The 24,398-nt window shown below is 43.7% G+C and overlaps 1 protein-coding gene across 1 annotated transcript in view; it reads left to right on the top strand.

Moving 5' to 3' along the window:
- The window catches only part of Slc9a9 (solute carrier family 9 member A9), a 544,273-nt gene that overhangs the window by 444,520 nt on the left and 75,355 nt on the right, over positions 1-24,398 (top strand). The window contains exon 14 of the mRNA XM_057767041.1: positions 6,831-6,910. Within this exon, the coding sequence (XP_057623024.1) occupies positions 6,831-6,910 (80 nt within the window). The remainder of the gene's footprint in view (positions 1-6,830; positions 6,911-24,398) is intronic.

Genomic DNA, 24,398 nt, shown 5'->3' on the forward strand with positions numbered 1-24,398 from the left:
ATTCTGGTTTTTGTGTTCCCTGTTCCCTTCATGCATTGCAATCATAGAATTGTTAAGCCACTTTATATGTTTTTCTTACATCACTTAGGCACCTTCCTGTTATTCAAATCTTATTTCACCACAATGTACATGTTCGATGCTTTAATTTATCTCTTTCAAGCTTACCACCATTGGCAGCATCCAGTCAGCCCTTAAGCAAATATAGTCGATTTTTCTTTCTAGATATTATGTACCTTTGTTCTGGAATCTCTCTTTTATCTCTTTCTTTTTTCTTCCCCTCTTTCTTTTTGTAGCTCACAGTTTTCTTCAGAGCTTTTCATTTTGTTCTTATTATCTCAGTGAGTTTAAATTCTCCAGCATGTTCTTTATAGCTCTTTTAAAGCCTTTCCCTATTAATTCTAATGCCCAAGTTATTTCAAGGTCTGTTTCTATCGATTGCCAGTTTGGGTGTTTCATTTTTGTTGCTTTTTATCTACAGCTTATCCTGTTGTTCTCTGCTGCCTATTACGCGATCATTGAGTCCTATTATTTCTGTGATACCAGGCACCCCACATGGCACACCACTGCATATTCTGAAAGTGATTTTGAAGTCGTTGCATAGGCAAAGGAACATGGCTTTCTTTCACTTTGCTTTCAGAGGGATGTTGGATACTGTATAATGGAGCCCTGAGTCAAGATGTGCAACTCTTAGCTTTATCTTGGTGGTTGTGTTTCGGGGTGGTTATTAGCTTATTTGAGGGTAGCTTAAGTCGGGATCTTGTTTTGTAAGAGGCATTGTCCATTGTGGTGTGTGAGTGAATGTGGATACAGGTATGTAAAAGGGTTACCATGCCAACTAAACCACGCTGTAAGTCCGGTTTCAGGTAAGAGTACTGTGGAACAAGAATGATGACATGGTGTGAACCCCTCCCATCTTTAAGTTCATCCTTGTATTTGTCTTTTGTTTTCGTTTTGTCTTTGTCCTCAGTCCTCAGTTTGTAATATGGTCACTTTGGACCCATGATTAGTTTTTGATAGACCGTTAAGAGGAGAGATAAATTTTCTACCTTACAAATAAGTTATTTGGAAAAAAAAAAAGACTTCTCAGAGAACTATGCAAATGCAGGCATCATCTATTACATTTTTCAATCCATATGAGTACCTTTTGTATCTATAACCCACAATATATTGTGAGCTAGTTAGTATTCACTATCTACTGCTACATAATGACTTAGAACAACACATACTTATTAGTTCAAAGTTTTTATGGGTCAAGAATTTGAAAACAACTTAACTGAGTGTTTCCACTCAGGGTCTCCTATGAGGTTCCAGACAAGGTGTCAGCTGGAGTGATTGTCTTTGGAAGACTTTTCTAGATCCAGAGAATCCACATCTATGTTGACAGAAGCCCCCGAGTTCTTCCTAACTGTATAAGACTCTGGTGACACACGGAGCATTCCACAGGCCTGCTACAGAGTCATCACTTGGAAGCCAGCTTCTCAGAGCAGGCAGTCTAAGAAAGAAAGCAAAGAGAAAGTTCTGGTGTCTTTTTATGAGCGAATCTTGAGCATGGCATAGCATCATATCACTTGTCTAGTACATTTTAGTCACTAGATACGCGTTTTTAAGTACATGCTGCACATAGTGTTGAGGGGAATTAGGCTCCATTCTCTTAAGGAAAGTAGAATAAAAGAATTTGTAGGGAACTATTTAAAAACCAATATTGCATTTTCCTGAGCCAAACAATTTATCTTCCCTGTATAAAGATGCATGTGTTACCAGCCCAAGTCATATGAACCAGGTTCGTTCCTTGGCAACTAACCCAGGTAGTACAGGCTACCTGTGAGTCTATTGAGATACCTGGAAGGCAGCTCATTAGAGTTTTGCCCATCTCTTGATCATTATCTGCCCCCATGTTTTTTTCTTACTCATGCATTTACTGATCCTCTTCTTTGGAACATATAAGAATTTGTCTGGAAAGGCGGAAGGTGAGAACATTTGCATAAAGTGTTTCTCTGTGAGGATTAAGAATTGATGGCTGACCTTTTAAAAACTAACATCACAAATTTTCCATTTGCCCTTCAGTTATGATATGAGCCCCCCTCAGAATCCTGGAATCTTTACCTTTAGAGCACAAAATGTGGTTCTCTTCTTAGTAATTAGTAAATTAAGGCATAAATTTGAGATCACCGCATAAGACTCTCCATTCTGGTCAGAGGTGATAAGGCAAAATACCAAAAAACAATTCCATCTTTGTGGACCACCAAATAGCAGCTTGGGAACCCAGAAAAGGCCTCCTATCATTGTTGAAATAATTTCAGAACCCATTTACTAATCATTTCACTTAACTTCTGTCATTAGTATTGCATATAAAACATTGAGGAAGAGAAAAGAAAACACTTCTTCACATACCCATCTTAGACAAGCAACAGTCCACGTGCATCTGGGTCCCTTCAGGGACAGCCTCGTTTGCACAGTATTTGGTAAAAGCCTCCACATTTGCTTAGTACTGTCCTTAGAAGCCCATTCAGCATGCACTCCTTCCTTGCTTCTGTGTCTGGCTTTTTATAGGTTTCTGGTTAGAGCCTTTGGCTTTTACTTCACCAGTCCAAATAAACCCAAAGTAAAGAAGACCATCATAACTTTTCCTCTCAGCGTGGAGCCACACATAAGGGCTCAGTAGAAAGAAAACGATCCACTTCCTGCTGTGCCCTGTCAGGTCATTTCCCAGTCTCTACTCTGGTCCCTTGTTCGAAGAGGTGGGGGTGGGGAAAAGATCAGATTGCCTGGCCATTTTTAAATGTTCCCAGAAACAGAAGATAATAAAGGAGCCAGAAATTCCATATACATCCATCATCCTGCTTCTTAGACGTAGCAAGGCAAATAAAAGGTAGAATTCAACACGCTTGAATTTCCAGTTCCCATGCAGAACTGGGGAAACCTGAGGCTCTGGGTCCGTGAGTGTATCATTGTTATTCAATGGAAGAAAGTCCAAACCTTGGTCTTGGGAACATTTAAGAATCCATCTGGGGGTAGAAAAGGTGAGGACATGTTGTATCCTATGCTTGTTCTAAAATGCATATTCCTTCTCTGGAATAAAGAAACTTAAGAGAGAATAACTGTTGTTAGTGATAAAGAAACCCACCATGGAGCTGTAGTCCACCCTCCTTCTGATGACTGCTTCCGTCCGCTGTCCTTGAAGCATGTATAGATCGCTATTTCAGAACAATGAAGATAGACTGATGCCCCTCCTGTCCTCCGCACAGCAGGACCGTTCTAAGGGCCTCCTGTCTGTGCTGCCTTATCAGATGCCTTCCCTCTCCACCATGACTGCCGAGGCTGGCCTTCCCTTGGCACCTTTATCTTTAGCCCCCACTGCTCAAGCGTAACACACACTGGACTGGCTCATTTATTTCTGCTCATTTATTAATGGCCTTTCATAACCAAGTTATTAAGTCATCAATAACTCCAGAGAAATAAATGTATAGATCCAGATCTGGGCTAACAGATGTTTAAGATACATATTGAAATCTTTAACTAGGAGCAGCATAACAGTCAATTCTTGGTCATCAGTGAAAGTTTCCCACCTGGGAAAACACATTCCACCCTGTTTTGGTGCTGTTAGAACTCCATTTACTTCTTTACAAAGTGAGATGAATAGCGTCTCCATCTCCGTCACTCAGCTAAAATAAAGGTTGTTTTTTAATTACCTATGGCACTCTTCAGTTAACCAAAAAAAAAAAAAAAAATTGTAGATGTTTTTCCAGAATTAAATCCTCTCAGGAGAGCTTCTAAGTTCCACTTTTGTATCCTTTGGAAGCAAAATAAAAACAGGGAGAAAGAGGAGAGACAAGGAGGAGAAGATCTAGGAGCCTAGAAAACCCTGAAGAAGTGTGCCCAGGAGTCTAAGTTGTATGTAGCTGTTCCCTCTCTCCATGAGCACCCCAGAGTCTGACCTTGTCTTCCTGCTCAGAGACCCCTTTTGCCCTCATTGGCCTCCTGTTTATACCCCAGAACTCAAACTTAAAATATACTTAGAGATCTCCATGTTCCCCACTCACCTTGGGTTCCTAGTCTTTAAAACAGAGGTAATGAGAAAACACACTCTCGTGACTTGTTATCAGAATCTACAGTGTGTAAAAATCATTTAGGATGTTGTCTGACATTGATTAGCATGTGTTCAGGAAGCAGCCACTGATTTTAGGGGGGTCAATAGTACAAATATAGTCATTCCAAATGGTTTTAGTTTCTTAGAGACCAAACAGTCTGATCTCCTCAATTAATTTTACAATTAAGTGTGTTATAATCTTAGCATTCACTAGATTGAGGCAGGAGGATGTCAAGTTTGAGGTAAACCTATGAAAGAATCTGAGGAAGAAAGAAAAGGGGAGGGAAAGGAACATAAAACTATGAAATTTTGCTGCCTGTTAGAGAATGGCTGTGCTGTCCGCAGTTAAATAGGAGACCCTTGGAGGAAACACTGTCTTTGGAGTCCAGCAATTCAGTCCTAGGCTCAAATTGCTGCACTTCTTGCTAACTGTGTGACTTTGTACTCACATCTTCCTTTTTCTGGGTGTCTCTAGGTCCTTGAGCACAAAATAGCTAGAACTCAACCAACCTAGATGGATTGTGGTGAAAATTGAAAAATAATGATTGGAAAAATTAATGACTGAATAATGTGACTAGCGCACTGCCTGGAAGTTAACGAGCGTTCGATAGCAAGGAGCTGTCATTATTTCAAAGCCGCTCAGCTGAGCTGTTGGAGGCTGGCAGCTGAGCCTCCACATGTTACCCAAACTCACCACCTCAGCACCCACCCTTTCTTCCTAAAAAGGGGGGAGGGGTCCCAGCACTTGCTTTTGTCAAGTCTCCTCAGTGGCTGTTCTGTGATTAGTAGATGCTACCAACTATTGCAATCACCCATGCCTGTGGATGAGTAAAACTCCGAAAGTCCTTGTTCTCTGGGAAAAAGAAAAGGAGAAACTGAGAAGGAAAACCCTCGTATTCTGTGCAGAGATTTTTTTTTTAACTAGTCCAGTCCATTGTGAAAAGTTTTACTCTGGCAGCTGAGCCCTGCCATGCTGTGGGCGATGGAGGCTCATAAACAGCTTGCCCAGGCTGCTTTGTTGACACCATTGCTCTGATGCTGTTGTGGGGTAAACATAGCTACAGAAAGACAAGGAAGCATGGAGAAACTGAGCCAGATGACTACATTTCCTTTAGAGAGACAGGAAGAAATTCTAACTCTTGATACCAACAATGGCACTTTATCATTCACAGACCTCATAATGCCCACGAGAGAACAGACTCTCATGGAAGGACTGGCGATGGAAAATGAGGTCTATAGTCCGTTGGGTGTGAAAAGGTTACCCTCTTGAAGATTTTTTTTCAAGGTCATTATAAAAGGTTAGAAGGTCTTTACCCCAGCACTCAGGAGGCAGAGGCAGGTGGATCTCCATGAGTTTGGGTAAGTCTGATTGATATAGGAAGCTCCAGAACAGCCAGTACTACAACATAGTGAGGTGTTATCTCAAATCCAAAAACTAACAAAGCACAGCATAACATTGGACTATTAGAGTGTTAAGGGAACCTTTAAGGGACTGTCTAGCCTATCTGTTCTCATTGTTTGCCATGGAATCTTCATCACTATCCCAGGAACGGTGGTATTCCAGGAAGTATCCTGTAGGAAGCTTTCAATTTTTGAGATGTTAGAGATCTTAAGACAGAAGGATGGTGAGTTTGGGTTTAGTTTCAGTGTGAAACCATTTTCTGCTGCCCCATTCTCGACAAAGGGTACATGGTAAATAATAGTGAGACACACTTGCCTTTCTTGTATTCCCATTTCTTGGAGCTGTGGCATTCGCTGGTAGACATTTCACAGAGAAAAGCATAGCTATTCATCATTATCAACAATGGAGGGGCTGGGAAGAGCAAGAAACAAGTTAACGTACAATGAAATCAAATCAGGCTGGGCTTGAGGAGGCCGACTTCAGCGTAGCGCGTGGGTTTCCACGGTCTTCCGTGCATCATTGTACATCAGAACAATGCTCACTTTCTTGCTGATCAGCCAAGTCATAGTATAGTTTGAAGTGGAAATTCTGGGCCCAGACAAAGCAGAAAATCGGTACTAAGCCTAGTGTAAGCAGCCGTCACAATCAAAATTGATTAAAATTCTCTCTCTTTAATATGCAAAATGGAACACTCAGACATCAAAATGCTCACAAAGATTCATCTTACCACAGTATAAGCATCTTTAGCACAAGCCTTTCCAGTTGCTTTCCTGGTTCTCTACCTCTGATACTGCGCTCTCAGGCAATAGCGTTGGATACATTCTTTCTCTTCTGTCCCTACAGTTCTTATTGGTTTTCCGTCAGGAGCATCTCTTTGAACTGTTCCTAATCTTAGCAGAAAGGCAAAACCCAGTCACAGCCTTTACCAGAGATCTATCAAAAAGACAATGAATGAAAACTGATGTAACCAACATTAGGTTGTTATTTCTCTAGTAATTTCTTGATAATCCGTAAATAAATGCCACCCGGATTTGACTTAAGTGGACTGCAAGATTCCTACAACAGCAATGTGAGAAAGCAGATTTTCACTGGTGTCCAAAAGTGTTATCTCCTTAGCTAATTAATAAAAAGTGAGATGATTAAGAAAGAGAATGCTGAATAATGCCCCCCAAAAAAGTCTCATCCACATAGTAAGATCTCTGAGCTAATTTTAAAAACTCCTTCACCATTAAAATGAACATGCCTAGACTTCTTTTTTCAATATGTCATTAGTCATGCAGTTAAATTGGTCGTGGTGTGACATGTATTTAAGATGTACCGTTGTCTGTGGTCTCTCTCCAGGAAGCGAATTCATTGGGCAAGAACCTGACGAAGACAGAGAGTGCACAGCTCTTCAGGATGTGGTATGGATTCGATCACAAGTATCCTTTCTAATGACAACCTGGCAGGTCCTCCTGGGGACAGATTACTCTGCACCCTCATCACGGAGGAATAGGGCTGCTACTTCCTGAGGAGCACACAAAGGTAAAGCGAATTCACGGGCAAGCTTACACCAAGGAATGATTTCAAAACCTAAAACCACATAGACCATTGTGACGCGTGGAAAAACAAAGGAAATCCCTGTGTAAAATGTACATGATGTTTCTGTGGTGATCAGGTATTTAAATGTTGGATAACAAAATCGCACGGTCCTGAAGAATTTATCTATTTTGTTCTATATAAAGGTCTTACAAGGTCTTACTTCCAGGTGGGCTGGCCAGAGACCTGCTTCACCAAATGGTCTCAATGGCCTTTGCAAGCTTTGGTTGGTCTGATGGGCGTGGACAGGCCTGAGCTAAACCCACTTCCCAGGAACCACTGTATATACCCCTTGTGTCCTGTGTAAAACGATGGGGTAGGAGGAGCAATGAATGGGCTGAGGACCAGAAGTCTGGTTCCCCATAGTATAAAACAATGTTGCTCTTTGTTTCCCCTCAGGAACACTTAGGTAAGCTTTTTACTCTGCAAAGAATTTTTAAAAAAAAATTCTAGCCATCAGTATGAATGCGGCAGTTCAGACATGCCCTGTCATGTGAGTTCGAGGGCTGAAACGCCAGGCTGAAGTGCTTGGCCCTGTAGGAGCAAGCCGTCCATGGCTAATCCAGTCAAGAGCTCCACGCAGGAGGAAACAGACAATTGTGCAGTGAGCTGAATGTGTTGGGTCCTCGCTGGTTTTCTGTAGTGACAAACTCCCTCTCCATTCAGTGAGAAAAAACCAGTCTCTGGGATTAAAACCCAAAGCAACGATTAAAACCACAGCATGTCAACAGGAGAGGGGAAGTTAAGAGGAGAGAAAAGATCTTTTTGCAAGCTTGCTAGAACTCCGCAAACAGGTGAAGGAGGAGAAGCTATAACAGGAGGGGCGAGGAGGCAAGAAATATGGTAAATTCACATCTGGGATGAAAGGAGCACAGATCAGAGAAGGACTAGAAGTTAGAAAGGAAGGTTGGGAAGGAAGTGAAGAGAAGCCAACTGAAGATGCACAGAGAGGTAAGGAAGAGCATGTTCGTATGTAAAGTAGAGAACATCTATCCTTGAGTGCTCCATACCACATGGTGCTGTGGAGGGCGGGGCTTGGAGCTGAGCGGGGCTTAAACTCATCTGGGCTGTCTGTGGCCAGCTTCCTCACTGTCAGCTCTGCATTTGTGTAGGCAGTACAGGCTACCACCCTGCAAAAAGCAATGCAGCTTGGTCATTAGTGGCCTCTTGCTCTGGTCTCATTAGCTACCTGGAGCATTCCTGGTCTCTAGGGAGTTTGTTCTTGGCGAGTTATTGCAGGTTTATACTCCTTCTGGACTTTTCTTCTAGAAACAGGTGCCATTGATTTCAGTCACTGATAAAACCAAATTTATAGGAAGGTGTAAGAATTGACTGAAGAAAACACCTAATGAAATACACAGCTAGGAAATAGGACATCAGAAACCTGGTAAGAGGGTTTTATATTCTTCCTCCAAATTCTGAACGTGCTTTGAGGGAAGCTTTCCAACAAAGGAAAAGGATGAAGTAGAAAAATTAGCTAGGAGACAAGAAAATGAAATTTGGAGCCCACTCAAATTTTTAGCTTGGAGCAGCGACTCTAAATTTAGATGATGTCACAGTTTTTAATCTCACTTTCCACCAAAGGTTTATTTCCATACGATTAAGGACAGCCTAGTAGAAATGAAAGCAGATTTATCCTCTGTGTAATATCTCTCTGCGCGGCCATGTGTCCTCCTTTGCATTCATTCCAGAAACTGCAGTGCAGCCATCATTGCGCCAGTACCCTTTCTCAGAGACAGGGGTTTTGTGTCCTAATTAAGGTCTGAAGTTTACCTGGAGAGGAGCAGGCCAACCAGTTTTAATTCTGTGACCTCGTCATATAGCTATATTTTTAGACAAATTATAAATGTGGCGTTTTACATTCACTCTATAACCCTGTCACCCTAATAGGTTAGGCTGTGCCAGTCATTGCCAAAGTAGGGACAGGCCCCCACTGGAATAAGGTTACCTAACCTTGACCAGAGAAAATATTGGGATGCTGGTAGAAATGGGCTGTACAGTGCGGAACTATTGAGACTTAATTTCCATAAAAATCCCATCCCACGCTTAAAGCAGCATAAAGAATTTTGGCTTGTTTTTGTAGTACTGAGAGTTTAAACCAAGGGCCTTACAAATGCTAGACATGAGCTATACACACACACCCCTTTTAATTTTCTATTTTGAGGTAGCATCTTGCTAAGTTGCCCATACTGGTCTTGAACTCAGTCAAGGCCTTGCCACCATCTTGCCTCAGCCTTCTACGAAGAATTCCTGACAGAATGGAGAAGGTAGTTCCGTGACGAACTGAGGTTGGAGCTGAGCGATGAAAGGCCTTGGGTTTGAGTCCTAGCACCCTAAAAGGGGAATTTTTTGGCAAAAATAAATAAATGAACCTTCAGACACACCTGAATTAGACAGAGTTCTCCAGAGAAGCTGCAGGAAATCATCAATTTATGCATATATGCATGTAGAGACCCATTTCAAAGAACTGGTTTGTGTAGTCATGGAAGCTAACAAGCGTACAGTTTGAAGGGCACGCGCTCAGCCTGGAAGCCAGGGTAGCTGCTAATGCTGCAGTCTTGAGGAAGAATCCTGCAGAGCCTCCTCCGTTCTGCTTTCAAGGCTATGCAACTAATTGCAGGAAGCCCACTGGGTAATTTATTTACCTCGAATCGACTGGTTGTACATTTAACCATATCTACAAATGCTTTTGAGAGTAACATCAAAAAGAGGCTTTAACTGACTACTGAGGTAGTCTCTTAGAAATCGTGTCATGATAACCCCCATTCCTATGCAGTGGATACCCAATGTTCAGACTCGAGGGTGGTTTATTATTTCAGAATTATTAGCAGTAAAGCAAACCACTGGGGCTCACTTTTTTGTTGTTTTATTTTTACATGACAAGTAATTCATACATACATTCTTAAGAAAAATTTCCTCGAGACTACAGGGGTTGGGGGAATTACACAAATGAAGATTTAATAAAGACGGCCAGTCGCCAAGCACCGTACGGAGGGCTTTCCACTCAGCCCCGCACTTCTGTTCTAGGCTCTGCAGGAGACTGGGAGTGCTAGAGAATACACACAAAGAGACCATTGGGGTCAAGGGTGGCCTCAGTGCAGCACCCTGGGCTCTCGTGTTTAACCATGTTGTTAGAAGCCTATAGTGCCAAAACTGATGATTAATGACAGTTTCAACACAATTCAGTGTGGGCAGCAATTCTGAACGATGCAACAGAAAGAAGAAATTGAGACATAAGGGGATGGTGAGGAACAAATGCTATTGGGTACTACCAGGTACTGACTTCATGAATCTTAGATCCTCTCTTTTGATTTGGATTCTTACCACCACCCTTGTGACAGAAAGCCAAACTCCCAGATCACTTACCTAAGTAGCTTCATGTTCTCCAGCTGGTAAAATTCAATTCTGTTCAAGCCCAGATCCCTTCAAAGGCCACAGAGATATTCAAATGAACTTTACTGTGAGGAATTCTCTTACTCTTCTTATAAAACCAAACCCCTTAGCTCACTATGTGCTTGGAGCTGCCCTTTAGACAAGGATGAGCCTGATTCCTCACTATGTAGTGCGCCTCTCAAATGTCTGTTGACAATATTCTGGTGAGATCAGGGTTAGGGGTCAGAGTTGGTCACAAAAGAGAATACCCACCATGGAGGAGCTGCTAAGTTTCTGAGTCATATCCTCGAAGTTTGGGTTGGGCTATAACCACAACAGTAGAGCAGTCAGAATGTGTGAGGTCCTGCGTTCAATCCCTAGCACCATAAAAACAAATCATATCTTCAACTTTTCTGGGGCATAAAGTTAAATATGCAAGGGACTTTAAAAAGTACTTCAGTCTTCTAAAGCAATAAATTTAGTCTAACTAAGGTCCAAGGAGGCAGAAAAATGTAAACCAGACATCAAACGCCTGTATCAACATGTCCCCGTGGGGTGGAATAGCCTTCCCTATCCAGAAGATTAAAGTCAACTCTGGCCCCGTGTGCCCTGTGTGTGTCAGGGACAGCTTCTTGCTGGCTCTCCCCTCAGAATGCAATGCCTCTATCCTTACCATCTCTCATTCCTCTTGCCTGCAAGACCCTCCTGGCGCTATATTGGAATCAGCAAGTTCCTGTATGGCATTCACTCAGTTCTTCTCTGCTTTATAATTTCCCTACAGACGTACTTTTTAGTATATTATGTGCTTTCTTTTAATTGCCTCCTCTGACCAGGATATATTCTCTCTGGAAATGAAAATTTGGGTCTGTTCTTGTTCTGTGGTTGTCCTTAAGACACAGAATAATGTCTGGCAGGGAGAGGACACTCAATAAATATTTGTTGGTTGAATGAATTAATGATGAATGAACGAATGAATCAGACAAGCCGGAAAGCAAGGTTTTCTATCCAAGGCACCTTCACTTCAGATATTGATGTAGCAAGAAACGCATATTCATTATCTGAAGGTTACTAAGTGAGCCCGCAAGCAGGGCAAGGCCAATTGGATGGCAGTGGTTTTCATCTAGGCTGCCCCATATAGACACTCCCCCCTAGCCTATGTGTCTCACTCTCTGGACATAGACAGCCACACACCTGACACGGGTCCCAATTACCTTAGCTGCCCTCAAGCCGGTTCTCCCTTCTTAAGTCCCTACCCTACACAGGGAGAAAGAAATACATTCTCCCCCACCCATTAATTTTCTGGTGTAACCACCAGGATTTTGCAAGCCTAATTTACTAGTGACTTAATAACACAGGAGCCCCAAATTTCATGGCTTAGATTCTGGTTAAAGAAAGATGATTATCTACTACATACAAGAGAGGACTTTTTAAAAGTCTAACCTCTTAAAGGATAAACTCAAATGACCCAGATATTGCATGTAAACATGTGTTCTACTCCGCGGCTGAAGTTGTGTCTAGCCTAGTCCTGGCTTAGAGGCCCTGTGTGCTCTGTACGGGTGACTGAATATAGCTTATCCCAATGTTGGTTCTATTAACGTTAAACCCAAAATTTTAGAAGCCCCTACCAACCTCACTAAGAGTCTCATAATGAGCAGGTTAAGAAGCTACAATTGGTGCATCCTTATTCATATTTTAAGACATCTGGTAGAATGATTGGGCTAGACTCGGGTGTTACTGGTGCGGGAATCTTGCATGCCTTCTCCATGACTAATGGTCCTGCTGGCTTGTTGGCCGCCTAGAGTCTCCCTCCATTCCGTCATTTATCATTGCTCTCCTTAAGCATGTGTATATATTAGTCCTACCAAAGCAAATGACACAAGATAAAAAATGACCTTTTCCAAAATAAAAAGGGCAGCATCAAATCATCTTGAGCACTTCCCCTGTGCCAATATCAACTAACATAAGAACTTAGTGTGCGCTTGCCAGCATTTTACGTGGTGCAAAGAATTCTCAGAGATAAGAATGAGTTGGCAAATTGACTCAACAGTAGAATTTCAGAAAGCCACAAGGGTAAAGAGCTCACAGAGCTCATGGACCAAGTGCCTACCAAACAAAAGACCACTGAAGACGTGTGAGTGCCGTGGCTCTTGTATGTTCCCGTTGGGCAGGATGACAGACTCCCTGAACCCTAGGGCATGAGTAGTTGGGACTACAGCCTAAGAGACACAAACGCTGAGCATCTGGATTGTTTTCCAACAGTATTTTGAATCACAATTTAGGGAGCTTAAATGAAACAACAGTTTTATCTTAACAGAGAAAAAGAAAAAGGGAGTGATAATGGAAGAAAAATTACTTCTCCTAAAACTTGACGGAATGCTTTTCTAAGAGTGGTCACTTTTACGTTGAATCCTAGGTGTGAATATTATGAGCAGAAACCTCGGTTTCAAATGATGATTCCCCACAGTGCAGATCTTCCCTGTGCTGACTGCTGGAAGCAGCCGAAAGTTCTTTACTGGAGTAGAGATATAGGCTTTGTGAATGGCTGAGTCTGCCTTACACAGTGTTTCGGAAGAGCAGGGACTTCTGCTTCATAAACAAGCCACTGAGCCCAAAGATGGGAGAGCCTCGTCTGAGGTATCCGGTGTTGCTGCTGGACCTGAAGTGCTCCTGTCCTAGGCATTTGTGCATTGCCAGTGCTGCGCTCGTGTCTAGTATTGTCTTAGTTGTCATCATAGTATTGCAATATCATCATTTCTTAGTAGTTCATTAGAAGTTTCACCAGTCTGGACATGAGGCACATTTTATTTTCATTAGCAAGCAGAGAAGATAGCAAAATGTGCAGGTAGCACTTTGATGAGTGTCCGCTATGTGCCAGGTGACACATTAGGCAAGCAGTTCTCAACCTGGCTATCACGATCGCCTTGGGAGTTGAATGACCCTTTCACAGGGTCACTTAAGGCCATTGGAAGACACAGATATTTGCATTATGATTCATAATAGTAGCAAAATTTCAGCTATGAAAAAGATAGCAATGAAAATATTTTTTTCTGGTTGGCAGTTATCACAACATGAGAATCTGTATTCAAGAGTTGCAGCATTAGGAAGGTATAGAACAACTTCATTAGATGCTAGGTTTCTGTAGCTAACAAGGTAGGTGGGCACCTACCTTGAAGTTCTGCTGTTTGCCTTGTTAAAGTGAGTGTTGGCCCCGAATCCTTTTGAGGCCACTAATGAGAAAGAGCCTTGGGGATGGGGGATGTGTTTAGAGGAGCTCAGATTACAGACATACATACATTATAGACATACAGTCATTGGTAGCTCTCACTTACAAAATGTAATCAGATGATCCAAAGTAGCTTCAGGGGAAGCACCATGATTTGTACATATTTGAGACAAGCAAAAGGTAATCTGCTTCCTGAAGGCTGTCTCTGACTAGCTCCCTAATGGCATCCTCACAGAAGAATGCCTACAGCGTTGTGTCTGCTTTCCCCAGGAAGCTGGCCAGAAGGCGTGCTCCCACAAGGAGCAGCAATTCTGCCACTGCCTCCATCCCTGGGCTAGTTCCTTGGGCATTCCAGTTGTCTTTTGGTCACCCTTTTCCTTCCTAGGTGTCACTGTTGAAATAGCTTACATCTAGCCCTTGGTTTTAGTCCCCAGACAATAGAAATTAAAATTAACTGCAAGAAAAAGCCAGTTTCCTGGGCCCTGTGTTCTAATGACATTGTGGCGGAAGCAACACCCAGGACTTGTAACAGGGTAACAGAGACCGTCATGTTCAAGTCTCCTGTGGATCTTCACTGCCTTCTTCATGTGATAGGATGAATGCATGCTGCCCTTTGTTTTGTCTGCATCCTGAGAAAGCTGACCAGTTATTAGTAGCCTCCGACTGAAAGCAACCCAACTCACTAGCATCCCAGAATCAAAACACTGAAAACACTCAAAGAGTGCTATTTTCTTAAGTACATCATAAATCCATAGTTGGAGACAGCTCTCCGAGACATTGACTGTAAGTACAGATTTGACCCTCTGAATTCCTGCCCAGACACTATGGCCTCCCACTGTCATTATGAAAACCAGGCTCCAAAGATGGCAACTGAGTTTTCCACGATAGTCCTAGAGTTAGTTCTATGTGAGCTTTAAGACCACTGAAATGTTTTTTTCTCTTTTTCTCATGAACATATTTTAATACTATCTCTTTAGATGAGAATGCTTTCTTATTTAACCTCCTCTTTAATCAAACAAAATGAAAATTGAGATTTACACAACCACAAAATCAAACTGTAGGTCCACCTTTTTTGAAAAATAGGTTCCCAAATTATTTTAAATTATGACATCTAGGCAGTCTCTTAAGGATTTTCCCAAGGTACAGCACTGTCTTAGACATTCCTCATTCCTTCGCTGATTCCTTATTTGACTTGTGGCATGATTGTCAATGCCATCTTAGGCTCCTGATACATGGTGTAGACAAATTCCACAGAGCTGCTATTCTGATACGGTTTCCTTTGATGGTTTCTGATTTCTAGGCATCCTTTTAAGAAGGCGTTTCTAGAATGAAGAAAAGTACCCTCAAATGTCCCACTGTTGCCTTTTATCAAATATAGAAGATCCGCTTTCATGGCCAGCCATTGGTTCTCTGCTGTGAGTCACTTCTTTGCCGCTTAGCTTACATCAACTGCAATTTGCTGTTGTGGCCTACCCAAGATTAGTCACATAATCATTTGGTTTGTTTTGATTATTAAAGGGGTTCACTCAGGGCACTTGGAGTGATGCTTAATAAACTGCTAATTTTACTCTGCATTACAGCCACGGTTCTAAAAGAAGTGCCGTGTGGTGCAGTTAATGTTCATTATCACTTGTTCGCTGTGAGTCGCCCAACTCCCTTTCTTTGACACCCCAACAATAGTGTCTAGTTTCGCAGCTGTATTTTAGTATGTACGGACGACTTCGGGCTCCGTAAGGAAAAGCTTCATCTGGGCTGTGAGCCACACAGCTCTCATCTGACCCCGGGTCAGCAGCCCAGACTGGGGCTAAGCTGCACCATTTTGTGCTCGGCGCTGTACACACAGTCAATTCGCTTATAATTTCTCCTAAGTTATGGTCCATCCTCCCATAGTTACTGTTCTGGAAATTATGCCTTGGAGAGCAATTTGGACTTGATAGAGAAGTGCAGCAATTTTTTGATTCCACAATGGCAGCAATGCTAGGCTTTGATGATAATTATTCCTCTTGTACCTTCCCTCGATAGAGGAAGCCTCCCAATTGCCCCTTCCAGGTGAAACTGTGCCACTTTGCCATTAACGATGTGATGTCATATTGATGATTTCTGGGTTAGTGTTGTATCCTTTGAGCTAAAGATATTCAGAGAAAACAACGTAGAGACTTTTAAAATCGAATGCGCACTGCTTCAGTATTGCCAGTATTGCATTTTGGTTTCGCATTTCTTCCTCCTTGGAGGTGGGGGAGTCTTCTGTTATAAAGTTTAATTGTCACTTAGTCACTCCTCAACTGTGGCAACCAGGGTATTTCCAAGTTATAAATTCACAAGCTACCAGAGACATGCTATCAGCACAGAGGGCTGCCGCTGCCTGCACAGATTACCGCCTAGCAGGAGCCTGGTCCCTCTGGAGGACTGAAGTTGCTTAGCACCTGTCTGTATATAAAGCCATTGTAGGCGCCATACAGCACAGAGCGCCCCAAATCAAGGTCTCCCTCACAGGGTAGACGTGGCGATGGTGCTGTCTCAGTGTATGTCACACTGCCTCGTAAGTGTGCATGGACAGTGACAACACACTGACGCTTCACAGGGGACGGACTTACTAGAGTCATAATTACTGTTCTTCCATGGAGGAGTTAGTTTCCTAACGTGGAATTCAAGGATGAGACAGGAGTCTGAGCATTCCAAACAAGGAGAATAGCATGATGGTAAAACTTGTGACAGATGTAAATAACAGAATATCAGCAAGGCAGAGAGAATCAGAAGAAAGAGAAGAAAGGCAGTCTCCAGAGGGCAAGCGTATTTCCAGAAAGGAATGCATTTAAGCGGTCAACAGTTACAGTCACAGTAAGAATTCTCAGCTACATGTGGTGCCCCATGCATCTGGGAGGCAGAGGCAAGCAGAGCTCTGTGAGTTCAAGCCCAGCCTGTTCTGTATGAGTTCCAGGGAGACCATGTATTAGAATGGGGCTGGGGAGAGGAGGAAAAGAATCCTCTCTTACTGCTAATTTATATTTTGTCTGGTGGATTAGTGGCTAAAAAATGAACGGAAGTGTTTTTGATTCATCCCCATGACATTCATTGATCAGAACACCTACACTGAATACTTCCAGAATTTTTCTCCCTCGGGGTGGGGGAAGTACGTCTTCAACCTTCTTCTGAAGCTGTAGAAGTAAATTAGTCATCAGATCCTAGTCACAGGGACAGAGGTCCCGTTTATGAGAACAGAACACTCTAAACTGAACCACTTCCAAAAATCTCCACTTCTCAGTGTCGCCCCTTGGGGATTAGGTTCCAACGGATGAGTTGTGGCACCACAGACAGCTGGAACACTGAGAAGCTGTGGAAGTCAAAAAGAAGTGCAATGAGAAGCAGCTCTGGAGAGTCAGGAATCCATGTGGAGAGGACTTAGGCACTGAGTGGCCGTCAGAGTCGCCCAGGAAGCTGAGGGTGCGAGAGGCTTTCTGACTGGTCAGCAAAATCACCAGCAAGTGCAAGGTGTTCGGCAAAGCACACAACTGTCAGGAAGTAAAGCCTAAGTGTTTTCCCCGCACAGGCTGTCACCCACACATGTCACAGGCAAGGAAATCATTTTTCCTCTTGAGAGCGGGAGATGAATGCTAAGCACGGAGTCCCCCAGCGCCCTTGTTATAGTGATGACGGCTAATGACCAGATGTCCAGTGATGAGACAGGGAGAACAAAATGGCCTTGGAGAGTTGCTTCCCAAACAGTCACTGATTTCCTATTTGGGTAAAAATTAGTGCAGTGAAATTCTCATTCTACTCTGAATGATCTTCTGGGTCTTCAGCCTGCACTCGAAGACATAAATGTGTTAAAATAGGAAAGTGCTCTCTCATAAAGAGATTGAGTCTTAGATTTCCTCTAATGATGATGAGCCAGTAGCGTAAGAATTCAGGGCAAAGTCAAGCAGAATACTTTCCAGCTAAAAGCCCAGCCATCAGCCAGCTGACCTGGTCTTTAGCTAGCAATCTGCTGTCAGAAATGGCAGGATTTCCAACAGAGATCTTAGCTAACCTAGCAGAAAACGTGTGGATGAAAATTCACTTTGGAAGAAAAAGTTGCTCTTTGTTCTCAGACTGGTAAACTACAATGTCACCAGCCTCCCAGCCATGCCCAGCTTCTAGGGCAGCCTGTTGCCAGCAAGAGTGGCTGGTGCTGTCGTCTTTCAAAAGCAGGGGAAGAAGCACAGGGGAGCCACCCTCCTCCCAAAGGAAGCAGATACATCCTGCAACCCTTGCCTTTGACACCCCTTGGAGCTATTTCCTCAAAATTCCTTGAAATCCTGCTGTGTACAGGGTCTCATTGACGTGTTGCCTATAAACACAGCCGGAACACAGGATGCTGTGCAGGCCCATGCCTGGAGTTCTCATGTGGACTAACCAGCTGGTACTGGAAGGGTCTGGAGCAGCTTTGCGTTCTCCTCCCAGCTTTTCCCCAGCAACTGCAAAAACTGTTCCTTGCATCCCTCACTCTGGCCTAGGCTTGGATTGCAGGCACACGGAGTCATTCTGGGCACTTTCAAGTGTAGCACGCTAGTGTCTGTCACGAAAACTGGCATACGCTACAGGCTCTAGGTGCTGAGAAACGAAGGGGTCTCCAGAAACAAGCACCCCACATCTTAAACAGCTCCAGCAATATAAGCTCAGAAGCCTGTTCTTGAACTGGTTTTGACCAACGTTTCTCCTTCCCTGGAAGTCCTGGGGCCCCTGTAAGCTGCGGCGCTCAGAAGATGAGCGTTATGGCAATTGGTAATTGTGCAAACACTTCACAAGCATCAAGTGCTTCATAAAGTTGAAAAGATACTAAATTCAGTGGCAGGTTTACAGGCCCGAAGGCCCGGAGCTTCTCTACGCAAATAGAAACAAAGGATTTTATTACATTTTTATTGTTTTTAAATTCTAGCTGATTTCCCACTATATTCAAGATTATGAGGAACATGTAAGTTTCCTCTCAGTCATCAGACACATCTGATCAAAAATCTTCTTCCCTGCCTCTTTGTTTCCCACAAATCTCACTCCTCGAAAATGCCACACTGCAACATGGCCACCTTTGACCTTCCCGAAAGGAGCTGATAGCCTCTGGCTGGCCAAGGCCTTTCCTTCCTGATGCAGTCTTGTCAGAACTGTTTGTATTCCCAGGAGGAACTGCACTTAAGTCCCTGCTAAACGTGTCTTTCTTGTGAGTTCAGTCTGTTGCAAACTTTAAAAATTTTGAGGGCCTGTTAGATTTCAGTTCGTGGTTTGTAAGCCGCAGTTCAGGACTCAGCAGTGGGTCTCAAAGTCAGTTTAGTGGACTCCTAGCCGAATTTTTTTTCTTTTTCTTTTTTTTTTTCTTTTGGTTTTTTGAGACAGGGTTTCTCTGTGGTTTTGGAGCCTGTCCTGGAAGTTTTTAATACATCGGAGTGTACCGCATTCTGTAAGCTTGATGTCTATTGGCATTGTGCCCTACCATGCCTTGTGCGGGAATTCTCAGGACTTTCCCCCAATTGTTTTAAGTAGTCAGCGAGACAACGTGCCCCAAGAACCCAGAGGAGTGGCTCATCACTTGGCTTTGGAAAAGTACAGAATTGATGCCTTCGAGCTGGACTTAGGTAGAATTTGACAGATAGGATGGGGATAGTGGGGACAATAGGAAGTTTGAGGTTCTGACGTCTTAAGTGTGGAACCTCAGGCTCCTGGGCCCCTCTGTGCCGCTGTTTTTAAATCCACTGGTTGAGTCACATTTGCCCTGCAGAATAGCTGTACCGTCCAAATGGAGTGAGCAAGAACGAACACGGCAAACAATCACTAGGTGTGCTGGGGGAGAGTCACTGCCTGGCATGTTCAGGACTGGCTGTTAGAAGAAGACAGTCTAAAAAGTCACATGAAAGAAAATGTGTAAAGGTTTTGAGTGCTGGGGAAATTTGTCAGGCTGTGATTCGGGAGACAATGAAGCATCAGGTAGTGTGTGAACACAGGAGTAACACTGGCTGCTTTTAGAAGGGCTGATCTAGCAGCATTGATTCAGACGTCACCAGATACCCAATTATGGTAGTTACAGTGGGAACAGACAGGAAAGGGGCAAGGGCTATAGGAAACTCTTGCTCTGAGTCCTGAGAATCAGCTGTGACATTATTGAGGACATCAGATCTACAGAGATAAAGTGTCAGGCGGTAAGGAAGTAGGGGTCCGGGTGACCATAGGTGCCCTGCTCTGGTGACCCTAAGTGGAATGATACAGTCATAGTGGGCAGACTGTGATGAGAGATAACTAGCGAGTGGATCCCCTCCCACCCAGGTATTTGGGGAGTTCATGCAGAGCCAGTTCTTGGGGATAAGCAAGCCACTTCCCTCACAGATGGCTTTCTCTAGACCTCTGAGTGAACTCACTTTTTCTCTTCGAGCAGCTCGCTTACAGGGGAACGCTCCACAGTTAACACCCCGTGCAAAGAGAGACAGAACATTTATTTCAGTATTTTGTGCTAATTTGGTCTCGTCAACTTGTCGTCTGTCTGTAGACCTCACCGAAATTCACCTCAGGCTAACTCGTGTCATGAACAGGCAAGGCTGGGCCACATCCTACCAAGTCAAGTTCAGACTCATTAGCCCCAGGTGGCACAGCGTGAGTCTGACGGCTCAGTTCACACCGCTGTCGCTAAGCTATGTAACGTGGGGTAACTGCTGGAACTCTCTGGACTTTGGTCTATAACATATGGATGATGACAATAATAACCTCTACACAAAGGACAAATCTCCTGAGTAAATTGGGAGTATGGGGACCTTGAGGAGGGGGGAGGGGAGAGGCAGGGAGGGGAGCAGAGAAAAATGTAGAGCTCAATAAAAAAAATTTTTAAAAAATCAATAAAAAAATATAACCTCTATATTGCATGATCTGGGTGAGAGTCCCACAACTGTACACAGCACATGTAACAAAGAGTGTCAAAAAAAAGATGATTACCCAAAGGCATGAATTTGATATTGTTTCACCCTAACCACCCCACAGCCTTTCCATGTTTCCATAGAAGGGTTCATGTTGGCTCTGCCCAAGCAGAAGCTCTGCCAGGACTGGTCTGGCCAGTCCTGTCCCTTTAGGAGCAAAAAAACTGTAAAACCAGCTCTAACTGCCAAGCCTTATGAAACCATGGAGAGGAGCATGTGAAAACACGGGTTCTCGGGGTGTGAGGGTTCTTACACAAACTTGCATGCAGACTGCATTGGGTTAGGGAAGTGGCTTCTGTGGCGAAAGAACAGAGAGGGAGTTTCCTTTAGCTGTCAGACAGAGAAACAAGTCCTTGAAGGCCTGGTACAGGCTCACATAGCCAGCGAGCCTGAGTTGCAAGCCTGATTCATAAGTTGCTGCTGCTGACTGCTGGGACCCAACTGCATGGTCTTTGAACATATGCTTGAGTCTATTTGGGAAACACCTGTTTTTTCCTACATTGAACACTGTATTTACTTGAATAAAAGCGATTGCAATTTATTTTCAGGATCACATGAAGCTATTGGACTGGTGGTGAGGCAGGAGAAAGCCAACCACCCCAGGACTCTGCTGCCTGTAGCCAGAGACCACTCCCCCCCTCCCAATACTTGGTCCTCCATCCTTCAAGACTAGAGCAAGTAGTCTCAGTTCTGAGTGTTGATCTTCAACGAGGGATACTTGGCTTTTCCAGACCATGCTGAATTGGAAAGAAGTTATTTTGTTGGGACGGTCTGTAGCTGGGCCTTAAGGTGTCCAGAGAGCAGAGGTAGGGAAACTGAGGCTCAGAAAATCTAAGACTAAACTTGAGAGCCAGAACTCCCATATTGAAGGACCATGTCCCTGTCCTACGCTTTGTAACACTGGGCCTCAAAGAGACATAGCTTCCATCTGATTTCTGATGTAACCAAAAATGGCCAAATTTTTTAGAATGAGTTGTCTTTGAGGAATTTCTATTTCATTTTCATTCTTCCCATTGTCTGCTTCCTTTGACTCATCTTCGTCTTGGCTTCCCTTCTTGTCTTTCTAATTGTTCCATTTGTTGATGCAAACAAAAATGTACTGGTTCCTTTCCTCCCCTCCCATCTTATGAAGCCAGAGAGCCTCTTCTGCATGGAAACCCACAGAAAGTCATGCTTATAGAAATGGATGGTCACACTCAAGGGGGGAAAGTAGCCTGGTGTTCCCTGCAGCGGGGAGCTAGATCCGTCATCTCAACTCACACAACAGCACGGGCTAAGATTCCAGCCTCTGCCCCAGGTCCATGCTTCAGTCCAGGTTGGCCTTTGAACAGTTTTTTGTTTGCTTTTGTGTTTTGTGTTTTGAGACAGGGTTTCTCTGTGAAGTCCTGGCTGCCCTGGAACTCACTCTGTAGACCAGGCTGGCCTCAAATTCAGGGATCCTCCTACCTCTCTGCTCCCTGAAGACTGGGGTTGAAGGGGTGTACCACCATTCTTTGTTTTTATTTGTGTTTTGGTTGGTGAGTAGGAAAGTCCATTTCCCTTCCTGGAATTCCTGGTTGCTTGCCTGCCTTCCTGGGGAAAAGAAGGTTACCCTGGCTATCACTCATCATTCGGTGTAGAAAATCGGGGAGTCGGATGAAAAATGTTGTGAAGTCTGACTGCAAATTATTTCATTACTGTTTTCCTATCTGCTTTCTACATAGCAAAGTTTTCATTACTTTTCTGTTTCATCTTATCTACAAGTTTTTATAAAAATACTACCAAAAGGCTACTTAGTACAGATAAGGGAACGACACTCTAGAATGAGTATATTTCTGTTTTCTCAGCCTCCTCTCAGTTAGCTCGGCTTCCTTTTCACGAGAATGGCGGATGATGAGGTGCGGTTCCTGCTTGAAGAAGATTTTGATATTCATCCTTTTCCTCTACTTTCTCCTCAGCTGGATGGCAAATCTTGGCATACAAGGATCGCCTTTTACCTTAGCCAAATGAAGAGGAGAGGTGGCCTTTCTCATATTCTGAGAGAGTTGTGTCTGGCATGTCAGAAATCACATTCACATATGAACGTGCCTTAGCGTGGACTCGTCTGAAGTTTGCTTTTGTATAGTTAGGCCTCCAGCAAACCTGATGGGGAGAGAGAACTGTTAAACATTAGACCCAGTTCTCTTTCTCCTTTGTTTTAATCAAAAGGAAATTCTTTACATTCAGAGCCTTTAAAAAAAATTGCAGCTTTCAGAGGAACACATGCTTTTCCTCCTTCTGTAGGACAGCTGTGTTAAAGGTGGCATACCGGTAAGTGAAGTCCCTCTTCAAGCCGACAGAGACTGGCTCACACCCTTTCTTGGGGTGCCTCTCTGTCCGGGGGAGAGCCATGCATCGCTATTTTCACAACAGCCCTAAAAACGCTCCAGATTCTGCTATGTCCGCTGTGCCAAGCAGTAAAAGCTCCTACCCTTTGCTTCTAAAGCAAGCACAGCTCAGTTGAGGTAATGCCCTTAACTCAATCTGAGTGGTTGCGTTACAGAGCTTCATACCTTAAAGACTGGTTTTCGACTTCTGTCTAAATGTTTGATCATCAAGTCCAACCAATCTGCACCACCCAGCACCCCCTACCGCACATCTCCCATTGTTTTGTCTTCAGTGACTTCATAGTCTACCCTACCTTCCCCAAATCTCCAGCCCTCTGACTTCTCGCTCTGAACAATTGATCTCACTTCCTTCCTCACAAAGAATGCGGAAGACACATTGGGTGGGAACTGTTCCCATCAACCTGTCAAACATCAAAAACAGTTGATTCCTAGGATTTCTTCTTTCTGGTGTAGTCAACCTCTGAGCTACATTCTTTGAAATGACTTTTAAATGCATAATTCCTGACCACTTAACAACAGTGACATGAATAAAATCCTGCAGTGACTTCACAGCCCCTCAGACATCACCGTCCCTTCCAGTCCAGAATCCTCAGAACACTGATCTTGCGAACTATTCGTTTTTCCTAGCTATTGAGCTGCTGCCTGGCTCCCCCTCTTTCCCAGTGCAGCCTGTCAATCCCCAGGGCCACCCCAGTACCAAACACTGGGTATTGTCAGTGCTGTTCTGACCTGTCTTCAGCAGCAGCTGACACGGTTGATCTTTGGGCACTGCCTTATTGACGTGCCCTTAGTCACGCCCTCCTTAGCTTCATGCTGTCTGGGCATTTCCTACCTCTCTTCTGGGCAGGCATTTTCAGGCTCATCTTCCTTTTTAAAAATATTTCTTTTTTTAAATTACAGTGTGTGTGTGTGTGCGCGCGCGCGTGTGTGTGTTCTGAAGCATGTGTACCCTATGGCACATATGGAAGTCAGAGAACAACTTACAAGCGTCTACTCTCTCCTCCCACCATTGGGCATTGGGTCCTTAAATTGAACCCAGGTTATCAAGCCTGGTGGCAAGCGCCTTTATCCATTGAATCATCTCACTGACCTGGACTTACCTTTTTTCTTTTTTTCTTTTTTTTTTTTCCATTAAATGTCATCATTAACTATGGTGCTGTTAGGATCTTCCTTTCCTATTACTAAAGTCTCTGTCTTTTCCTTTCTAATTCTGGGATTAAAACGACGTGGGAACCAACACAGAGCCTACATGTATCTGCCCACCAAGCTCTGAGTCCTAGCTGCCCTCACTTGGTGTTGGGGTTGCATTGGTGTGCCCCACAGGTGCAGCCGTCATTTCCACAGCGGATCTGGGGAGTCCTCCTCCAAGCCCGATCCACAACCGTTCTTCCCTCTGTCCTGATACTGAAGCAGACGTCTGAGAGTTTTCTGGATACTTTCT

The sequence above is a fragment of the Chionomys nivalis genome, chromosome 4 (assembly GCF_950005125.1).
Source record: "Chionomys nivalis chromosome 4, mChiNiv1.1, whole genome shotgun sequence".
NCBI classification, from domain to species: domain Eukaryota; kingdom Metazoa; phylum Chordata; class Mammalia; order Rodentia; family Cricetidae; genus Chionomys; species Chionomys nivalis.